Consider the following 22006-nt stretch of genomic DNA (forward strand, 5'->3'; position numbering starts at 1 on the left):
TAAAAAGTGTAACTTTTCATCTAAATAGCCTTAAGTTAACTCACTTAAAAAGTTTGACATCACTTAACGTAACGATACCAAACCTAAACTCGTTTGGAGTGTGACAAACAAATAAATAACAATAATGTGTAAAATAAAAAACAAACAAATTAAAGTTTTTGCATAAAGTAATTGAAATTATAACATAGGGAAACAATTATGTGTGTATTTTACTTTTGGACCAAATTATATAAACGCTATAAGGCTTATTTAACACGATATCGGATTTTGAAAGTACATCAGTATCAGAAAGAAAACTAAAAACATTTCTATAACGTATTAAGGCAGGTTTGTTGTTTAAATTTGTTTATCAATATATCTGGAAAAGAATCTAATTATAAAAAACGACTTTTGTATGATATAAAATCAGTAAATAGTAATCTGGGTCATAAAAGCTTCGTAACTCACTGGCCTTCAATGTGATGGCGTCATTACAACACATTACATAAATTCGTAAATTTGAAGAATACTATTAACATAACCCAACTAACTTGCATCTGATATTAACGTATTTTAGCTTATTGCAGTATAATGAAGATGAAGTCAGTGGTAAGTGTTTTACAGCTTATGCTGTAAGTTAATTATCGGTTGAACTCTGGCACAGCTCACCGGAAACAAATAGTTTTATTTGTAGCATGGTATCATTCCAGTATGATAAGTGGCAAAATAATATGAGATAAATAGACCAAAATTAATAAATAATCTTTACGTTGACTAGATTCACTAAATTAATGAGTTATTTCTATTGCAGTTATTAATACAAATTAGGATAAACAATTAAGACAAAACATGAATAATGCCATTTATTTTATACTTAATTTGATCTATGTATGAGCATTTCGCAATAAAATATTAAAACTTTATGGGGAAAAAGTTATAGGATAAGCTAATTTACATCGTACTAGTTTGTGTAACTGTATGTTTCTGTGAAATAACTTTGGATCTACATAATTTTCTCACGGAAGAAGCAAATAGCTTGGTTGTTTAATGGTCCTAGTTTCATAAAAAATGAAATTTAATATTTATTTTTTTACAGAATATTATTCTACTTTTAAGGCTTACGGTGTACACTGAAGGAAGTTACGCTGAAAACAGAAGTAACAAAAAAACCCGCAACATCCACAATGTTAATAGCGGTTACAAATATATAGGGGGAAATAGCAGAGCTCTTAACAGACGTAGGAATGAAAGTGGTTTTGAAAAGAAACCAGATTTCGGAATATGTAACGGAAATGGAAGATGCAAGAAGAATATGTTTAAAAGAGACATAGATGTAGGCTTGGTTTTTGACAGTGACCCTAACTTAAGAGATGGATTAACAAAAGGAACACGAACAGCAAGACAAGCAAATTCCGACAGAAGAGGAGAAAGTGATATAATATTGTATAATGAACTAAGAATGAATGACAGTCTACATTTGGACGCATAAAATCGTATTGGTGGAGGGTAATTGGAAACAACTCACTTAATTTCGATGCTCAAGCTAGTATAAATAAGAAAGAATATCAACATTTATAAACGGAAGAGTTTCAAATTTTCACTTTTGAAATAATAAAGTTAATCAATTTAACCACCAGGCCACACCTCTCAACTCGTGTATCTGAGAATCGCTGATTGAAATTATGCTTTCCCTATCATTGGTCAAAGTTTACCCCAACATTTTCAAAATTCGTGACTTATGTAATGTCTTTTTTATTAATATGAACATTGTGTCACAGGATTAAAGAATGCACACTCTGTTTTTTTAATAACTATAATACCATATTGTCATTCGTATGTTAAGGTTTTGGAAGAATCTGGTGTGATAACTTTAATGTTTGTAAAATATTTGAATATTTAAAAAAAATTGCCACCTTCTAATGGTTAATATAAGTCGTTGGTTTTCTAGGTAATGTGTAATGTTTAAGAGTTTAAAATTTATACACATTAAAAAACGTATCAGGTATGAAATGAGAAACATAAGGGCCTTAGGTCACTTTGTTTATTTAATGCAATGTTACACATTGGGCAATGTGATCTTTGTTTGTCGCATAGAACCTATACCAAATATTAGCGATTTATGTTACTAAAGTCATCGATAAGTCGTTGGGGGAAGAAAGAGAACAGTTGTGTTTGTTCAGCGTAAGTAATCTTCGATTTTATTAAAGGGTAAAATGGAACATTTTAACTTTTACTTCACAATTAGCTGAAAGGAAATAACAGGAGATTCATAAATAGCGTCTGTGATATATTATTTGTTGCAAAAAATCCCACTGGTATATATATATTTATATGTCGGTTATAATAACATTTAATGGAAACTGAACTTATATGAACAGAAAAATTATCTATATATATGTATAAATAAAAGTATAGTGCATATTGAAACCAATTACAACAGTAATCAAATAATGTATAGTTGTCTTCAAAGATCAACTTCCTCAGGATAACAAAGAGAAAGTTTGCAGCTCTTTGTTAACCTGAATATGACTTACACAGGTGGAAACGTTGTTCTCTACTTTATTTTAATAAAAGTTTTAATACTCATACCAAACGTCTTGAGATAATTTCCGCTTCAAGTGGTTTTCACGTTATGATGAATAAACTTCCCAAATCCTTTGAAAATTATTAAAGTTAATTAAATAACTTACTTAAAACAACATCGACAATTTTATTCTTTTAATTCAACTTATATTAAACTTTATAGATGTTTTTTTTTTCTTTTTACAGCTTCTTAGAATCTCGATTATCGCCGGTAGAAGTGATGTTTTAAATATTTCCTTTGTTGAATCAACAACCCGTGGGTAATGTAGTGAAAGAAAAATATATTGAAATTAGTGTAAACTGAATTTTGATATAAATAAATTTTGCATTGGAATTTAGTTTAATTTTTGCGTAACAGAAAACAAAGAACATTTTGTTTGTTTGTTTTTGAATCTTGCACAAAGCTACTCGAGGGCTATCTGTGCTAGCAGTCCCTATTGTAGCAGTGTAAGACTAAAGGGAAAGTACATAGTCATCACCACCCACCGCCAAGTTTTGATCTACTCTTTTAACATCGAGTAGAAGAATTAACCATCATATTATAACGCTCCCCCACGGCTGAAAAGGCGAGCATGATTGATGTGAAAGAGATTCGAACCTGTGATTCTTCGATTACGAATCGAATGCCCTAACCACCTGGATATGTAGGACTTGTTCACGATTTAATTTTTTTTAATCGAACAAAAAGGTCCGACAAGGTTAGATGGTTGAGATGGCACTCGACTCACAATTAATCTGACGGTCGCGGGTTCGAATCCCCATCATACTAAACAGCTCGCCCTCTCGGCCGTGGGGCGTTATAATGTTACAGTCAATTCTTCTATTGGTAAAAGAGTAATCCAAGAGTAGTCGGTAGGTAGTGATGACTTGTTGCCTTTCCTCTAGTTTTACACTGCTAAGTTAGGGACGATTAACGCAGATAATCCCTGAGTAGCTTTGCGTGAAATTCAAAATAAATCAAACCAACTGAACATAAAAGTTAACATCTTTAATAATTTTGTTGCTAAAGGTATTTCGCAACAGAGAATAAATGATATACCTAAATTTATTTTTACAATTTGGGAACATACTGATTAATTTCTTGAAGAGATTAATTTAAAGCTCAAAATTAGTGTGTCAAATGTTGATTCTGTTATTGAAAATATATGTCGTTTGTAATGAAGTAACATTTTGACTTGTTGTCATTCAATGAATTTAGGACGACATTATTTGAATTACATATTAATAATCTGAAATATGTTTTACTCAAGATTGAGTAAATGACACGAAAGAATTTTCCTGTGTGTGTTGACCAAAATTTGCCAATTAACGAATCATTGGTAATCTTAGCCAAGTAAATACAATGTTAAGCTCCTGTTTTGGTTTGTTTCGAATTTCGCGGTCAGCTACTCAAGGACAATCTGAGCTAGCCATCCCTAATTTTGCGCTAAGACTAGAGGAAAGACAGTTAGCCATCACCACCCAACGCCTACACTTGGGCTACACTTTTACTTGCAAATAGTGGGATTGGCCGTCACATTGTAACGTTTCCACTGTTGAAAGGGCGAACATGTTTGGTGTGACGGGAATGTTCAGTTACTGACGTATGGCAATGTAAAAAACAAAGTAAAGGAATTACATAATATATATTTTAAAAACATAGTTAAGTTTTGTTTGTGTCGTTTGTTTTTTGATATCAAGAAAACTCAAATTTTATATTTAAAAATTGTTATGCATTTCTATAATAAATATGTTCATTAATTCATTCGTAACCCGAGGGTAACGGGTTCGAATCCCCATGACACTAAACCTGCTCGCCCTTTCAACTGTGGGGATGTTATAATGTTTCGGCTAGTTTCACTATTCGTTGGTAAAAGAGTAGCCTTAGAATTAGCGGTTGGTAGTGATGACTAATTTCATTCCCTTCAGTCTTACACGGCAAAATTAGGACGGCTAGTGCAGATAGCCCTCGTGTAACTTTGGGCGAAATTCAAAACAAACAAACAATCATTAACTCATACTTACTTCCCTCTAACGGACAGTGTTTTCAGAATGTTTCTATCTGACCATCACAATAGTTGATGTTTCTGAAAATCTAAGATATCAGTGAGAGTTTCAGCGAAACGTTTTTTGTTTGTCTTACGAAAGAAAAAAATTATTTTGTTAATCGGTGTCTTAAGATTGAAACAGTCGTGTTTTTAGAATAATATCGTTTTGTGTTACAATTTAGAAAGATAAATTAATTTTATCGTACTAAAGAAGATTCAAAGAGATTGTATCATAGAATACAATCTCTGATACGTTCTATTTATCCCAGTATAGAGAATAAATACAGTCATATTGTATGCCGTTAGAGTACGCCTAGATACCGTGCACCGCAGTATATAAACAGTTGAATTATTTACCAGTAAATAATGTTAATAATTTGATATAAATACAAGCCACATATGCGAAGTTATTTCGCTAAAAGCGCTTTAACTTGACAAAAATATCTGCACATGCCTACGTAAAACGTCGAGTTATCGGTCTTACATTTTTAATATACAGTTTCACCTACGAATAAAAGTGGACCGTTTTTGATTTATCGTCATTAGGATTAATGACGGCTGATTTGAAGCAACAAACCCAAAGATAAAAGGACGTACAGATACAAAAGTATTTGTTACGTCAAGCAAACTAGATTAGCTGTTTCTATGTCAAGCTTTCAAAGGAATCACAGCAGTGGACGGTTGTTAATAATTATTCTCTGCCAAATTTTCTGCACAATTTTACAATATTTTAGAAAATTATGCTAATCAAAAAACGATTAGCATCAGGAGATGTTATATTAAGCATTTAACTAAAATGATAAGGCTTGATAGAGTTATATCGATTTCATAGGATTAATGACAAGAATCTGTTAGTCTACATTCCATGGCGTTACTATAAATAAGCTATTAACACTGTTTAGAGAAGGAAACGTATCTGTAAAGCTCTGTTCTGAATAATATAGTTTATGATGTTTTAACTTCTTTATTTGATGTGATTTGTTAATGTGTATTCATGAAAGGTATAATCAGAGACACGTTAGATGTGTAAGTGACGTGCGGCCAAAGAAGGTCTGAAAGTGTAACTTAAAGGAAATATATCAAAATTGTAGGCCAAACTGGTAGCTATATTTATATGCCCCAAATAGAACAAACAACGCGGCCAGGCTAATTAATGAATAAATATTTTCTTTAGAATTATTATCAATGTTACAAGTGTAGCTAAGAGTTTGACCGCCAATTTTGAGTTCATTCTATTACGGCTAAAAAAAGAGAGATGTTTAAAAAGAAATTTTTCAGTCTTATTTTTGTCACAACCTAATAAGATTTTCGTTCAATACGAGTGCCATATATTGAGCTAAATTTCGTTACGTGTTTACCGAATAACGCTTCATTTCTGTATGGTCTGAAACTTTTGACCATCGAGTATTTTCTTATTTTCATCTTTCGAATTTCTACTCAAATAAGTGGTTTTGTCTAACAACGTAAAATGCTTATTTTTTCTTTATGATTTGAAGATTTTGTCCAGCAGTGTATACACCAAGTATTCATTATAAAGTTGTTCGTAGATATAGTAATGCTTCGTAAACACAATGAATGATACTAAATTATACACATAGTATTCATTACCTATATAACACTTAACTATATAATACTTGAGAGAAAAATAAACTAAAAAAGGTGATAAATACTGGTATACTTTATATTATATTAAGTTTAATAAATACGTCAAACTGGACACAATCTGTGACAATCAAGACATGTCTTCATTCTTCTTACTTCCACTATTAGTTCTTTCCTGGTCTTCTCTTAGAACTCATACTGGACATGTCTTTACCGAAAGGAACGTTGTAATTACTCGCGCACTTCACTGTTTTACACGTATTTTGATATAATACTTAACACTTCTTGTCTCAAGTTGTCTTCTTCTGGAGTAACACTATCGTGATGTCGGTTTTCTTTTACTGTCATTGATTAACTGTTTTGTGTTAATATTTCATAACTTATTTTGTTATCCTCTGTGGGAAATTAATCTTGTCCTTCTACACCGGTTCTCGAAATTTTCATTTTTTATGGTCGAACATGAATATATCTTTTAATTCTATTAATTTTGATCAATATGCCTATTTTATTATCAGCTAACCACGACCGTTAGTTACTAATTTAATATTAAAATGAAGCTATCATAAATTACTCTACATCAGAACCAGATGGGCTATTGTCACATAATTCAACCATTTCAGTGGCCTATGAGTAAGAGAAACTTCTGTTGTTGACTGGCCATGTTTTGGTATTATTTTTGAACTTACACAGCCAATGTAACTTCCAAAATGTGAGTAAAACAAATTTTTCACGTATTGTGTGTAACACACTACTTACTAATATTACAACAAAAAACATAATATTATCATAACTGAATCAGTCAATTTCCACTTATCTAAGCTACTTCCTTCTGTGGGGGTGTTATAATGTTACGGCCAGTTCCACTATTCGTTGGTAAAAGAGTAGTTTAAGAATTAGCGGTAGGTAGTGATGACTAATTTCCTTCCCTTCATTATCTTTTTAATGTTTTAAAATGATAATTGATATAAAGCGGTAAGTAGTGATGACTAATTTCCTTCCCTTCAGTCTTACACGACAAAATTAGGGACGTCTAGTGCAAATAGCCCTCGTGTAGCTTGGCGCGAAATTCAAAACAAACAAACAATCATTAATTCATACTTACTTTTCATATAACGGATAGTGTTATCACTATGTTTCTACCTGACCATAACAATAGTTGATGTTCTTTGCAAACCATATAGTGCACTGAGACGTTCAGGGGAATTTATAACTGCATTCTTATTTCTGAAAATCTAAGGTATCAGTGAGAGTTTCAGCGAAACGTTTTTTGTTTTTTTGTCTTGGGAGAGGTAAAATTTATTTTGTTAATCGGTGTCTTAAGAATGAAACAGTCATGTTTATGGAACTTTTAACTTGTGTTAAAATTTAGAAAGATAAATAATTTTTTTCGTACCAAAGAAAGTTCAGAGAGACTATATTATAGAATACAATCTTTGATATATTCTATCCCAGTATGGAAATTAAAGTCTAGTCATCTCATATGTCGTTATAGCACGCTTAGATATCGTACACTGCAGTACAGAAACAGTTGAATTTTTTACGAGTAAAGAATGTCCAGATACATTTCATCCCTGTACAGAAAATTGAGAGATATTATACTATTATATAAGAAACGTAGATTAGGACACACGTTTGTTAGTCTTACAGCCAAAACAACCTGTTGTAGGACATACTGAGAGCTATTAACAGGAGTCGTGGTAATCCTTCGAGGTGAAGGATGATGGCCCTTTAAGATCATACATGGGTCCGGAGATAGCTAATGAACCCAATCCTTGCTGCACAGGCCTTCTGGCTGTAATGGCAGGTCAGTTTAAGGGGAAGGAGAGGTTTCAGTAGTAGTTGGTGTTGTTTCATATTCTCTAGCTTCTTTTCAAAATGTTGGAAACTTTGTTAAACTTGGAAGATGTAAGTGCGTGAGTTGACTTAACGTGTGAATGACGTTGCACACCAGCAGATACACGGTGTTTAACCGTGTCAACAAGTTGAGTCCAATGGCAAGAAAACCAAGACGATTAGAACTTGAAGAACTGCTGCAGCCCTCGTCCACCCATCCTGCCGTTGAGAAGTCCACGGTGGGTGTTGGGGTTGGGTCGTTTTTTCTCAGGAACCTCACCCTCGATCTTGCCAACATGGATGACACTATCAGGATCGCAAGCCTCCCGACGACATCGCTCTCAGGATCATTGTCACGCGCATACTCTCTCATCACGACAAGGTGACGATCCGACTGGAGAGTTAAGAGAAGTAATAGTTAAATGTTTTTCTATCTTCTGTCTTTCACACTCTGGTAACCCAAACTATCCCGTGTTTATATTTATTGAAATTTTAGTTCCCATACCAAATTCTAAGGCAATCTATTATGAAATTCGTGATATATAAGGTGAAAAACCTTAATTGTATTTTTACCTTTTTCATCTTCATTCGCAACTATAGTGTTGAAACTTTATTTGATAGGAATCAATATTTAACTTTCATAACATTTTTGTTAAAATTTGGTACACAGATGTATCTTTTTAACCCATATTTACAAACCTAATCTGATGTAAATATAAGCGACATTTGCGAAGTTATTCCACTAAAAGCGCTTAAACTTGACGAAAATGTTTGCAGACCCCAACGTAAAACGTCACGTGGGTTACTGGTCTTACATTTTTAAAAAACAGCTTCACCTACGAATAAAAGTGCACCATGTTTAGTTCATCGTTATTAGGATTGATGAATGTTGATTTAGAGCAACAAACCCATGTGATGAAAGAAAGTGCAGACAGAAAAATATTTGTTAGACCAAGCAAACTGGATTAGCTGTTTCTAGCTCAAATTTTCAAAAGAATCACAAGATTCGACGATTGTTATTGATTATTCATTGCCAACTTTTCTGAACAAATTTACTATATTTTATAAAATTATTCTCATCAAAGAATGTTTAGCATCAGGAGATGTTATTTAAAGCATTTGTATAAATGATGATGTTTGATAGAGCTATGTCGATTTCATAGGGTAAATGACAAAAATATGTTAGTCTACATTCCATGTCGTTACTATAAATAAGCTAATAACACTGTTTAGAGAAAAAAACGTATCTTTAAAGTTCTGTTTTGAATAATATTGTTGTGATCTTATACATTTCTTATTTGATGGGATTTGCTAACGTGTATTGATAAAAAGTCTGATCAAATTAAATGTGAAAGTGATGTGCGGCGAAAAAAAAATTAAATGTGTGACTTAAAGGAATGAAATTAAAATTGCAGGCAAATTTGGTTGCTTTACCTTTTTGCCCTAAACGGAACAAACAACGCAGCCAGGTAAATTGATGAATGAATATTTTCTTCAGAATTATTTATTGTCAATGTTACAAGTGTAGCTAGTAGATTGACCGCCAATTTTGATTTCATTCTATTACGGCTTGTAAAGAAAGGTGTTTAAAAATAAACTTTCCACTCTTATCTTTGTTATCACCGAATTGGATTTTCGTTCAATACCAGTAGCGTGAATTGAGGTATGGGACGAAAGACAAAAGATTCTGTAAAACACTGTTTACATTTCAAGTATAATACTTTGAAAGTTACGTGTTAAGTGCTGAAAGGACAAATTAAGTTGAACGTGGAATAAATTGCAGTTACGGCTATGTCTTTTACATGGGTGAGGAAGCAATCACATTATTCTAATATCAATAACAATTTTGGAAAAAAATATTTCTAAGCATAAAGGTGCGATTTATTCTGAGAGAACATATTACATGTTTCGACAAAACATTGGTCTAACTTGTTCAGACACATCAATGTTTAGTCGAAACATGTAGTATGTTACATTAGAACAAATGACTTCATTATGTTTAAAAATCGTTCATTGCTAACGTATTATTAGGGTGGTTTGCTCAAACGGCACACTTTCGTGTTAATAGAAATATTATTGTTTTCGTGCATACAAAGAAAATAAGTAACTTTTACAGATATACTTAAAGTAGATGTCTAAATTTACAAAGTTTTTGAACGTTAAATTACATTTTAAGTTTTGCTTCATTATTATTTATTCTTAAGAAAACTATTGTAGGGCAGGGGAAGTCGATCAGATGTAGAAATCTAAACGAGAAATTTGGCAGAAATGATGAAGCATTTCGCCAGTTGTTGCTCGAAGCAGTCATCTTTCCTGTAGAGATGTGGTCGAGATTTGAACTGTTTGAATTTGGCGCATTTAATACATTAAATTAATAATAATCTTGGTACCTTTTTTTATATTCCACTTCAATATTAAGAAATATCCAAAAAATATTCAGTACTTATTTCAATATTAGTATAAATGGTAGTTAAACGGTATGGATCAGAAAAGGGTGGGAAATTAGAATGATACATTTGTTCTGTACTTTAGCTGCGTATTATACGATTGCATATATTGATTATTATGGAAAACAAGTTAAAATGCTGAAATATTTACTTACATTCTTTAGTTTGTAGAATATTTTTGTGATGGGACCTTTGCTCAAATTTAAATATTTACGAAGGATTCTGCACTAACGACATAAGAATTTATATATAAAAAATAATTTTACGTATTTCCTACGTTTTAGAAAATTTGACATGAAATTCGTTTCGGACTATTAAATTAGCATTCCAGGTTGCGTCTGGATCGGTCAACTCGTCAAGAAAGAAATACGTTTAGAGACAAACCAAAAGTTTTACGCAAGACTGTTATTATATATATTATATACACATAGATATTTATCTATATTTATATAGAAATAAATTTGACTATTAATTAATTTATATACAGAGTTTTCTGAACAAAATGTACATTTGGCAAGCAGTCTTACTGACGTTTTACCGTTTTCGTGAAGTCAGTTTATGATAATTTCTGTCAAAGGTCTCCATGTATTATACAGGATGCAGATAGCATTATTGTGAAATTCTGGTAGAAAACTGTTATTTACATCATCCGTCAATTAATATTTCTGTGCTAGCAGTAATACGTAACAAAGTTTTGTAAATTGAGAACTTAAAATGTGATAAGTAGGAAACTGCGAGAGAGAAATGTAACTTATCTATGGATTTCCAGTCTTTACACACAAAGCAACAATTATTTTGTATGTTCTGTGTTTCTTTTTTGTCCAGTCTTCTTACATAAGTACTGATAAACTCAATATTGAAATTCTCGGTAAATAGTTTAGTCAATTTGAAAATGTTTTACAAAAGGTTTAAGAGAAAAATAAAAGTTTTCAAGACGTTGTTTCAAAGAAAAACACTTATAAACCAGTAATTAACTGATGTTTACTGAACCTTGACAATTTTTGTGAGGTTTGAAAAATACTCTTGAATCATAATTCAATAATAGTAACCAATTGTTTCTCACTTTACAATCAACAATTTTTTCCACATAATATAATCAACGGTTCCTTTTCATAAAATGATAAGATTTCAGTGCTAACTGAAACTTATTCTTTATATAATTATAAATTTATTAAAAGTTAATTTATAGTTTATATTCGTTTGTCAATACATCTGGAAAACAGCCAATTATAAAGTATGACCTTTGTTTAATTAAAAAAAAAATTAATAAACAGAGAGTTACACCACATGAGTATCGTAACTCACAATTATGGCCTTAAGTATGATTGAGCTCATTAATACAATGTTCATGGTTTTAACAACTCCTTTACAAACCTTGATTGCGTCAACTAGTTACAGACTAAACGCTAAAATCATTGTTGTTCTATAATTATTATTGTTTTATATACGTGTGTACTGATACTTCACTGTATCCTGTATCACACTTCTCATTGTTAATCATTATAATACGAGGCTTCTAAAATATTTAGCACGGCCTCACTTCTAGTCGTTTGAAAAAAAAAATTATATCTGACAGATATTTACTCGCGAAACCTCAATTTTTCCAGCCTTACATCTTATATCCATCACTATTTACAATCTTCTATTAATAATGTATTTATTAAAATTTATATATATATATATATATACACCATGTATTTATTATAAACTTGTTCATAGATATAGTAATTGGTAATAATCACATTTAATGATAGTACGTTAACACATAACATTCATTAGCTATATAACACTTCACCATATAATAATTGTAAAAGAAACTCCAAATTAAGTAAACATTGATTAATATAGGTGTACTTTATATTGCTTTTGTTTAATTAATACATCAAATTGCATGCCGTCCGTAGCAATCAAGACGTGTCCTCATTCGTCTTCATTTAAGTATTAGTTTTTCCTGGTCTTCTCTTGGTCTGGAAGTCATACAAGAAATTTCTTCAAGGAGTGGAACGTTGTAATTACTCGCGCACTGCGCTGTTTTACACGCACTTCAATTTCTCAGTTACAACTTCTCCGCTCACGTTTTCTTTTACTTGAATAACATTATCGCGGTGTGGGTTTTCTTTTTTATGCCATTGATTGTTTTTCAAGTAATATTTCAAAACTTCTTTTGTTATCGTCTCTGGGTAATTAATCTTGTCCTTCTATACCTGTTCTCAAACATTTTATTTTTAGATTCTCAAACATATATATATATTAATTGATTCTATTAAAATGTCATCTGTATGTTTAACTTACGATGAGCTAACCTAACCAATTAATTACGAATTTAATAATAACGTGTACCTATTAAAAATCACTCTACATCAAAATCAGATGGGCTTTCGTAACATAATTCAACCACTTCAGTGCCTTGTGAGAAAGACAATCTTTGGTTGTTGCCCGGGCCTGATTTGGTGTTATTCTTGACCTCAAACAGCTCATCTAACTTACAACATATCATTGAAGCCAGTCTTTCACGTTTTGTGTATATCACCTTACTTACTAGTTTAACTATAAAAAACATAATGTTATCATTACTGAATCAGTCAACTTCCAATTATCTCAGTTACTTACTTCTCCTGTAGCACTCTACATGTTGATGAAATTCCTTGATACTTTACCCAGCTCTCCAACAGGTGAAGTTTCAGATTTCATGTTATATGTTTGACGACAGCTCAATAAGGTTTGACTCTACAATTATATTTTGAATTATCTCAAAGTTTTTTTTAAAGACAACAGTTCTTGCCAGTCGGGTACTCTTATATTTATCGGACTTCCTGTATATTGAGTTTTACTCTTAAAACTATCAGATAATGTAATTCATTGGATTTGAGCAGAACAAGTTTTAACCAATCTAGGATATCAACTATTCCTCAATTTAATTGCCTCAGTTCGATAATCAAACCGATTTATATTTAATTTAATATCAATAAGGTAAGTTCATCTTTTACATATAAAATAACGAAGTTCCTGGTGTCTTAATTTTGTGAAAATAAAATTATTATATTTTTACACAGTTCAGGGAATCTAATGGGACCTTCTGTACATTTCACCATATCTTCCTCTATCATTTCCACAGTTAGAACTAACTAACACTTTCAAAACATTAACACCTGTCTCTTAATACACGTTTTTGTGTGTTTCGATAGGAAATCAAAATCCTATTTTTAATATATTTAATTCTAATAAAATATTCTACCTTAACAAGATATCGTCTAAGGCCTCATAGTTTTTAGTTAATCCTTTCTCTAAGATCCTTACTAAGCATTAGATAGCTATTACCTGATTTGTCATATGAAATGACGTCATACTTTCCAAACCACACTCATCGAAATTAGCACGACTACTTACCATAAAAGATTTCCCAATGATATTACTTCCTTTTGTGATCATATTATTAATCGAACATACTGTAAAAATGATATATCTTCGAAAAATATCCACTTATCTCCTTATAATACAAAATTTTCTTCTCCAATAAAAATCATGCCCATCTTAGTTTTTGCCGGTACACTACTCTCGTTCTGTGCCGCCATGTTTCCACTCATTCGTTGGATAATGATCGTAGTAAACTTGCAGATATATTTATTACTAAAACATATAAAGACAAGTGTCTTATAACCACACACATATGCATATATAACATATACAACAATGTATATACACATCTTATATTGTCTACTTAATTCTAATTTCAACTTCCATATGGCTTAACATATTGTTAAAAGGTTTTAGCACACCACGTATTCCTTCAGTCGAGCTAACATTAACTCTATATCATTAGGTTTTGCCTTTTTTTTTGCTTGTTTCTCTCTATGTTCAGAAGGTTGTGTTAAATGTTTGTCAGGTTTGAAAGGCTAACTGCATTCTCCGTAATAGCTCAGTCTTGTAATCGTAACCGACCGCATGATAAAATATTTTTGGGTTTATTATTTCTTGTATAGGGATCAGTGCATCTCTACCATGTAATGTAAAGAACAAACATTTCAGAGTAGACAAGCTCTTCCCCAGTTTTCTGATCTTTCTCACATTATTGAGAAATCATACCTAGCAAAGTTCTGTTGAATCTTTCTACTAATAAGATAGCAACTGGAAGAAAGCAGTTGTTTCAGTTTTCTGGACACCTAACAATTGATAAATGTCTTTTACAAACTTAGAAACGAAGTTACTACCTTTACCCGTCAGTAAATACTGGGTTACACCGTGTCTAGCTATAATGTTATTTAGAAATACTTCAGCATTTATTAACTCATCATTATTTGGTTCACTAATCTCAAATCTAAATCACAAATTATTGAGCCAAAAACTCAAATGACACTAACAAAACAATTTTAATATTTAATTAGCCAGTCCTCAAAGTGAGTTTATGGGATATGAAGTAGGATAGGTGACTGTCGAAGCTTTCTTTGATAATTCAGTTTATTATTAGATACCATAACATCTGCCCATCTATTTTTATTTTGAAAAATGAAAACAGTGGCGGTAAGACTAGTTAAATTCACTGTTGGTGTTTTACTATCATCTACAGTCAGAAATGATTATTATATGTGATTTTATCATAATCTTAAAATAAAATCTCAGACACATACGAAAAAAGTTTTTTTTAAACTCTTTGAGTCACACTAGATGGCACTATATTCAAGACAATGTTTGACAGGAAATATTCATTTATGGAATGAAAGCATAGTTTCAGAACATTTAAAAACAAACAAACTTAAGTTTATATATTTCTCACTTTTAGCAATTTCAGTCCCAACATAAAATATTACTATTGACGTATATTCGTCGTTTCCTTTTCAATAATGAGCTGAAACAGTGTGGTAGAACGAGCTCTTTGGCTTAACTTTTCGGAAACACTTCGATATTTCCTGCATGGTTACAGTTTTGCTGCGACATCGGAAAACAGTGTGACATGTTATTGTCCAGTTCAAAAAGATTGAATAAAACTGTTAACAATCAATCAGTATTATTATATTCACCAGTTTCTTATCTAATGAACCAACAGGGATCAGAATTTTATAACAAATCTAGGGTTTGAAATAGGTAATTGGGAACAAGATTTCTGCTTATTATAAGCCGTAATAAAGACAATGTGTTATAAGATCTATGTTATTTTTAAACAAGATATCAAGCTAATAATGTACAATAACTCTCATTAAAAAAAGTTTATAAAATGAAAAACTAATAAACATTATAAGACACATTTATACTTGACATTAGACAAAGGTGTTAAACCTATTACATTTTAACCTTTTCGTATTTTATATTGTTCCTTAGAGATTTCCAACAAATATAACAGAATGTAATAATAGTGTTACATGCACACTATAATCGTATAATATCTTTTGCTGACTACATTTTCTTTTAAAACCGGATTTTTTACGACAAACATAAATTGCGGAATACCATTTACAAAAGCCTTTCGATAAACCAAAAAGACATTATAAATTAAACATATTACAGACATTATAATCAATAAAAAAGTGTAACTAACCTGATAAGCAAAATATAACATACCATACGAAGCACGTTTCAATGAGTCGGAAACAAGTTAGTAAAGTAAATTAACTATTTGCATTAATTTCAGATCTGTTTACAGATTCGTAAAGAGTTGTTGATGGAAAAAATTATGTGGATAGATAAACGTATTTTATGAGAACATGAGTTGTTAATCATACATACTATACCAACTGTGAAACAATTGTTATTAAATAAGTATTTGACAATAAAAATTAGCGTTCGGAAAGCTTATTTATAAACTGTTGTGTTTGTGTGTTTTTATTATAGTAAAATCACGTCGGTTTCTCTGCTGAGTCTTCCGTATATTCAGTTGTCTATACTGTGAAACATAGAATAATGAGTCAGTAAGAAGTAATTATTGGACGCACCGTAGAACGTATAATCTAAATAAAATATTTAATTTTCACCTAAATAGCTTTAAATGAACTCAGTTATAATGTTTCACACAACATAACGTATCTGTACCTAACCTAAACTCGTTTGGAATGTGACAAAAAATAAATAATAATGTGTTAAATAACAAACAAATTAAAGTTTTCACATACAATAATTCAGATTACAACAAAGCGAAACGAATAACTTTGTATTTTACTTTTGGACAAACAAGCGATATAAATACGAAATGCTTATTCAGCATGATATCGGACTTTGAATGCACATCAGTATCAAAAAGAAAATTAAAAGCATTTCTATAAGGTTTATTCAGTTGATTTGTGATTTAAATTCTTTTATCAATACATCTGAAGAAGATAGCCAATTATAAAGTACGACCTTTGTATAATTTAAAATCAGTAAGTAGTAATCTGGGTGAGAACAGTTTCGTAACTCAGAGCTGTGACCTTCACTATGATTGCGTCATAACAACATATTATATAAATTCGTAAATTTGAAGAGCACTATTAACATAACCAACTAACTTACATCTGATATCAACGTATTTTAGCGTATTGCAGTTAATGAAGATGAAGCCAGTGGTAAGTGTTTTACTGTTTATTTTGTATGTTAATTATCGGTTAAATTCTACCTTAGCTCACCGGAGACAAATAGTTGTATTAGGTGCTTGCTATCATTCCAGTATGAGAAGTGACAGAATAATGTGGGATAAATAGAGAAAATTTAATTACTGAAGAGCGTGGTGGGAAATTGAACATAATTCTTCTTGTTTCTTATTTCATTTGTCAAAGTGCTGGTTTACTGGGATTTCTTATATTCTATATAAGAGTTCCTTACTAACAATTACTTCATCAATTTATGTTTCAGTAATAATGACCCGAAATAAGATCAGGTCTCTTATGAACAGTAATTAATTTTGGTTTAATTATCTCATATTATTCTGCGTAGAGAAGTGCTACTTTTCATACTGAAATGATATCATTCAACAAATACAACTATTTGTTTCTAGTGAGTTGTGTTACAATTTCACCGATAATTAACTTATATAATAAACTGTAGAAAATTTACTACTATCCTCATCTTCATTAAACTGAGATAGGATAAAAGACGCTGATAGCAGCGATAAGTTACAGATACGATAGAAAGTGTTCGTACAACTGCGTCGTGAATAGTTTTTTCCTCATAACTTAAAAAGTGTCACGATTAGGATATTGAAAGTATAGTGTATTATAAATATTATTTCACCACACATATACTTACATTTCAATGTAAATTAAACGACAAATAAACTGTTTATAAACAAATAATCAAATGTAGGAGGAACAGAAAGTGTTCGTACGTCTACTTTAATCGTTAGTTGTGCAGCTCTTCAGGTAAATTACTTGGCGCAATCTCTCCTTATAGCCCTCCATGATTGTTTGACAGTACTCGACTAGTGTTTTCTTCCATTCTTCTTTACAGAAGGCCTCCAATTCTTGCAAGTTTTTCTGATGACGTTGATGAACCCTGGTCTTCAACTCATGCCAAACGTTTTCAATTGGGTTGAGATCGGGTGACTTCGATGGCTACTCCAAAACGCTTATATGGTTCCTCTTCAACCAAGATTGCAGATATTTTGATGTGTGATAAGGGTCATTGTCGTCCTGGAAGATCCAACGATGCTCAAGTTGCAAGTTCCGAGAATAATTATTGATATAAGTGCCAAATATATCAACGAACTCTTCTTTTTTTCATGATTCTTTTGACGCGGTGAAGACTGCCTACACCAGAAAAGCTGAAGAAGCCCCATAGCATGATCGAGCCACCTCCATATTTAACAGTAGGGACGGTGTTCTTTGGAAGATTTCATTCCCCTTCTTACAGAAAATATTGCGAACATCATTGTGGCCGTAAAGCTCGATTTTAGTCTTGTCTGACCAAAGAATGAGTATTCTTGCATACCTTAATCGTGCTTCTAAATGAACTGGCTTTAAATATGGAGATCTACGTGGACGGCATGCTTTGAACCCAGAAGAGAGTAACAAATTTGTAACTGAAGAGGTGATTTCTTCACCCCAGTTTTTTTACCAGTTTCTGTATGTCGCTACGTGTTAAACAAGGGTTCTTACTAACTTGTCTGAGAACCTTCTTCTTGGTTCCTTCTGAAATTTTAGTGGGGCGTCCGGAATGAGGTAGGTTAGCAGTTGATCCTGTAAGCTTTAACTTGACAATTATGCTATGAACAGTAGATTTCGGCACATTATTTTGTGTAAAAATACCGGAAAGAGATACATGGGACTTGTGTTTTACAATAATTCGGCTTTTCAAATCACTGGACAGTCGATACCTGTTCGCAATCAATTAAGTTATAGTTGTGTTAAAATATGAACTTCCTCAAATTAACCAAGAGAAAGTTTTCAACTCTTTGTCAACCTGAAGATGACCTGAGAAGGTGGAAATGTTGTTCTCAACTTAATCTTAGTAAATGTTTTAATACCCATACCAAACATCTTGAGGTAAATTTTTACTTGAAGTTGGTTTCTCGTCATCACGAATAAACTTTCCCAATCTTTTCAAAATAATTAAAGTTAATTAAATAACTTACTTATTACAACATCGACAATTTTGTGCTTTTAATTTAATTTATATGCAACTTTATACATATTTTTCTTTTATAAAGCTTGTAAGGATCCGGATTATCACCAAAAGAAATGATGTTATGAAATCTTGTCTTTATTGAATTAACAGCCTGAAGGTTATAAAAGTGTAAGAAAAATATATTTTTGAAATTACTGTAAACTTAATTTTGAAATAAAAAAAAAACATTCAAAGAAACTTGGTTTGATTATTTTGACAATAGAAAACAGAGAACACTAAATTGAATAAAGTAAGAATTGTTCCAAAAGAAATATTACTACATGGTCAAATGTTTGACCCGGAGATTTATCTTGTATCTGTACTCACATTATTTTTATCGATATTTGATCAATAAGCGAGCTGTTTACGTTTCAGGATATTTTAAGCTTGTTTGTAATCAATTCTTCTTCACTTTATTCCATCATATGGTGGTGTCAACCTGTCACAGGTTTTTACTGGTTCCATTCATTAATACAGTGTCCATAGTTTCCATAACCACTTGAGTGACCTTGATAGCGTCAATTAATAACAGACAAAACGCTAAACGTGCAGCGGAAACTTTCTCAACATATTTTATGGAATCATTGTTGTTCTATATTCATCATTGTTTTATGCACGTGTGTACTGATAGTTCTCTGTATCCTGTGAGCTTTCAGGGGAAATATATTGTCTTTGTAAAAAAAAAAAAAAACTGAATATATACAAGCTTTCCACGACGAGACTGTAGATTATTTAATCGGTTATAATTTCATAAGAAAATTGAAATTTAATATATATTTTTTTATCACAGGTTTTCCTTTTCCTTTTCGTTACTACGGTCTGCATTATAGGATGTAAAGCTCAAAATGGAAATAACAATAGAAACCCCGAACATCTTGGGGTTGCGGTGATCACGGAAAGAAAGGGGGAGACATTGGAGTAACAGTGATCCAGGTTTTTATAAAAGTAATGGAAATAAAGGAGAAAATAAGAAGTGTTAGAAAGGGACACAACCAGAGGATTAGACGCTACCTATGGCTTGAGAGGTGGAGAAAGCTAGAAGAGCAGTTTGGGATACGAAAGTATATTGGATCGTGAGCTAACAAAGAATAACCGTCAAAATTTGGTTGCAGGAAATCGTAATAGCAGAGGATAATTGGTCACAGCTAATTCAGGTTACTTCAAACTATTGAGTATGTTAAACTTTTAATGTATAAATGTTGAGAAATTTCACTTTTCTCGTAAGAATGTTAAAAAAAAATTAACTAACTGGACATGCCGCTTGATTGGTAGCGTGAGGGTCGTGGGTTCAAATATCCGTCTAACTCTTTCACTTGTATAGAAATGACAATGATAACTGTCAATCCTACTATTCATTGGTAATATACTAGTTTAATAGTTGCTTTACACTGGTAAATTAGAGACGGATACGCAGATAGCCCTAATTTAGACCTCCGTGAAATTAAAAAGAAAGAAGCAAACCAATTTAGGAATACAAAATTGAAAGTAGGTAAAATGATTAAACAGTTTATAATTTTTGGATAGAAACGATTGACCAACATTTATCCCCAAGTGTCTCAGCGAGATGTCTGCGGATTCACACCAATGGAAATCGCGAATTGATAATCGTTGTGGGCACGTCCAGGTAGCCCACTCAGTAGCTTTGTAAACTGAATTGTTAAATAAAAAAAACTTGATTGAAATTAAGTTCGACTTTTTTAAAATAGAAAATGAAAAGTAATTTATACTTTAAAACATCTTTAGAGAATTTGTTGGTGTGTGTTTCTCCTTTACCATTAACACGGTTCAATACAGAAGGATATGCTTACTGGTGGGTAGTTTTCTTTAAAATATATTTCCAGTCTGAGTCAGGGAAACTTTGGCGTTAATGTTATACCACAAAGATATTGAGTAAAGGAAACAACATTTAAACGAATCATCAATCCCATGGGCTGTAGAATAGTATAGACAATATGTTTCTTTAAATAATAGAGACTATACGAAGAAGTTTCTGAAAATAGTACAAACTATCAAAAATATGTTTCTGTATATAATATAAACAATCAAGGGTGTTCCTGTAAAGAATTTAAACTGCACAAGTATGTTTCTGTAAGCTTTTGTCACAAGGTACATCAAACAAGTATGGTTTATTATTGTTACATCTCTTGGTGTTGTTAAGTACGTGTATTAATAGCAAGAATATATGAATGGATCTATTTATGATCTGGTTATTTTCAAATTCTCAAAATTTTTCTGACATTTTATTATTTTTATTCATGAAAGTCTTTGTATCTCTATTTAAAAGTTCAGATTTTACAAATTTGCTTCGTATCCTTATACTAATTAAGATATTTGACAAAAATATTTGAATAACAAAATTAATACAATTGATTTATTAAAGAAAAAAACACGTGTAATTTTATGATATTTAGGTTCATTTGGTGAGGCCACGATGTACTAGATTTCAGTTTCTAAACTGAACAAATGTTAGATTCATGTAAACATGACGATTATTTCATGATGAACAGTTTTCACCAACAACGTAATATGTTTAATATCATTTATAAGAACTACCAGAGATGTAAGAAAAATGATATGATAGATTAGATTAAATATAAATCAAATAAAATTATTCATCCTTAGTCTAAATCATTTCGCTTAACTTACATTAATAAATGTAATTGACATTACAGATCATTGATTAATTTAGTGAATGTAGTCAACATAAACATCATTTTACTGTTGTTTTGACAGATTCCACACGAGGAGCTTAGCGGGTAATTCAACATAATTCTTCCTGTTTGTTGTTTCATACGCTGAGAACATTTGTCACAGTGTTGTTTTACTGGTATATCTGTTATACTACACCTGAATATTTTACTAAACATTATGTTATCAATTTATATTTCTCTAAATATGTCCCATAATGATATATGGTATCTTATCATTAGAAATTAATTTTAGTCTAGTTATCTGGCATTACTCAACTCA

General features: G+C 31.5%; 2 protein-coding genes across 4 annotated transcripts in view; both read left to right on the forward strand.

The window, feature by feature from the left end:
* The first annotated feature begins 483 nt into the window (after window positions 1-483).
* LOC143254133 (uncharacterized) lies at window positions 484-3532 on the forward strand. The gene is made up of 2 exons (XM_076508925.1): window positions 484-588; window positions 1076-3532. The coding sequence occupies exons 1-2, from the start codon at window positions 571-573 to the stop codon at window positions 1466-1468; spliced, it is 411 nt and encodes a 136-aa protein (XP_076365040.1). The 5' UTR covers window positions 484-570; the 3' UTR covers window positions 1469-3532.
* A 12694-nt stretch (window positions 3533-16226) lies between these two features.
* Window positions 16227-22006, forward strand: part of LOC143254135 (uncharacterized) — a 73638-nt gene continuing 67858 nt past the window's right edge. Inside the window, exons 1-2 of one of the 3 annotated variants that reach the window (XR_013029970.1) lie at window positions 16227-17001; window positions 17882-19214. The gene's annotated coding sequence lies outside the window, so the exon portion shown is untranslated. The other 2 variants (XR_013029971.1, XM_076508927.1) reach the window with 2 other exon arrangements.

This window comes from Tachypleus tridentatus, chromosome 6, assembly GCF_004210375.1.
Source record: "Tachypleus tridentatus isolate NWPU-2018 chromosome 6, ASM421037v1, whole genome shotgun sequence".
Taxonomy (NCBI): Eukaryota; Metazoa; Arthropoda; class Merostomata; order Xiphosura; family Limulidae; genus Tachypleus; species Tachypleus tridentatus.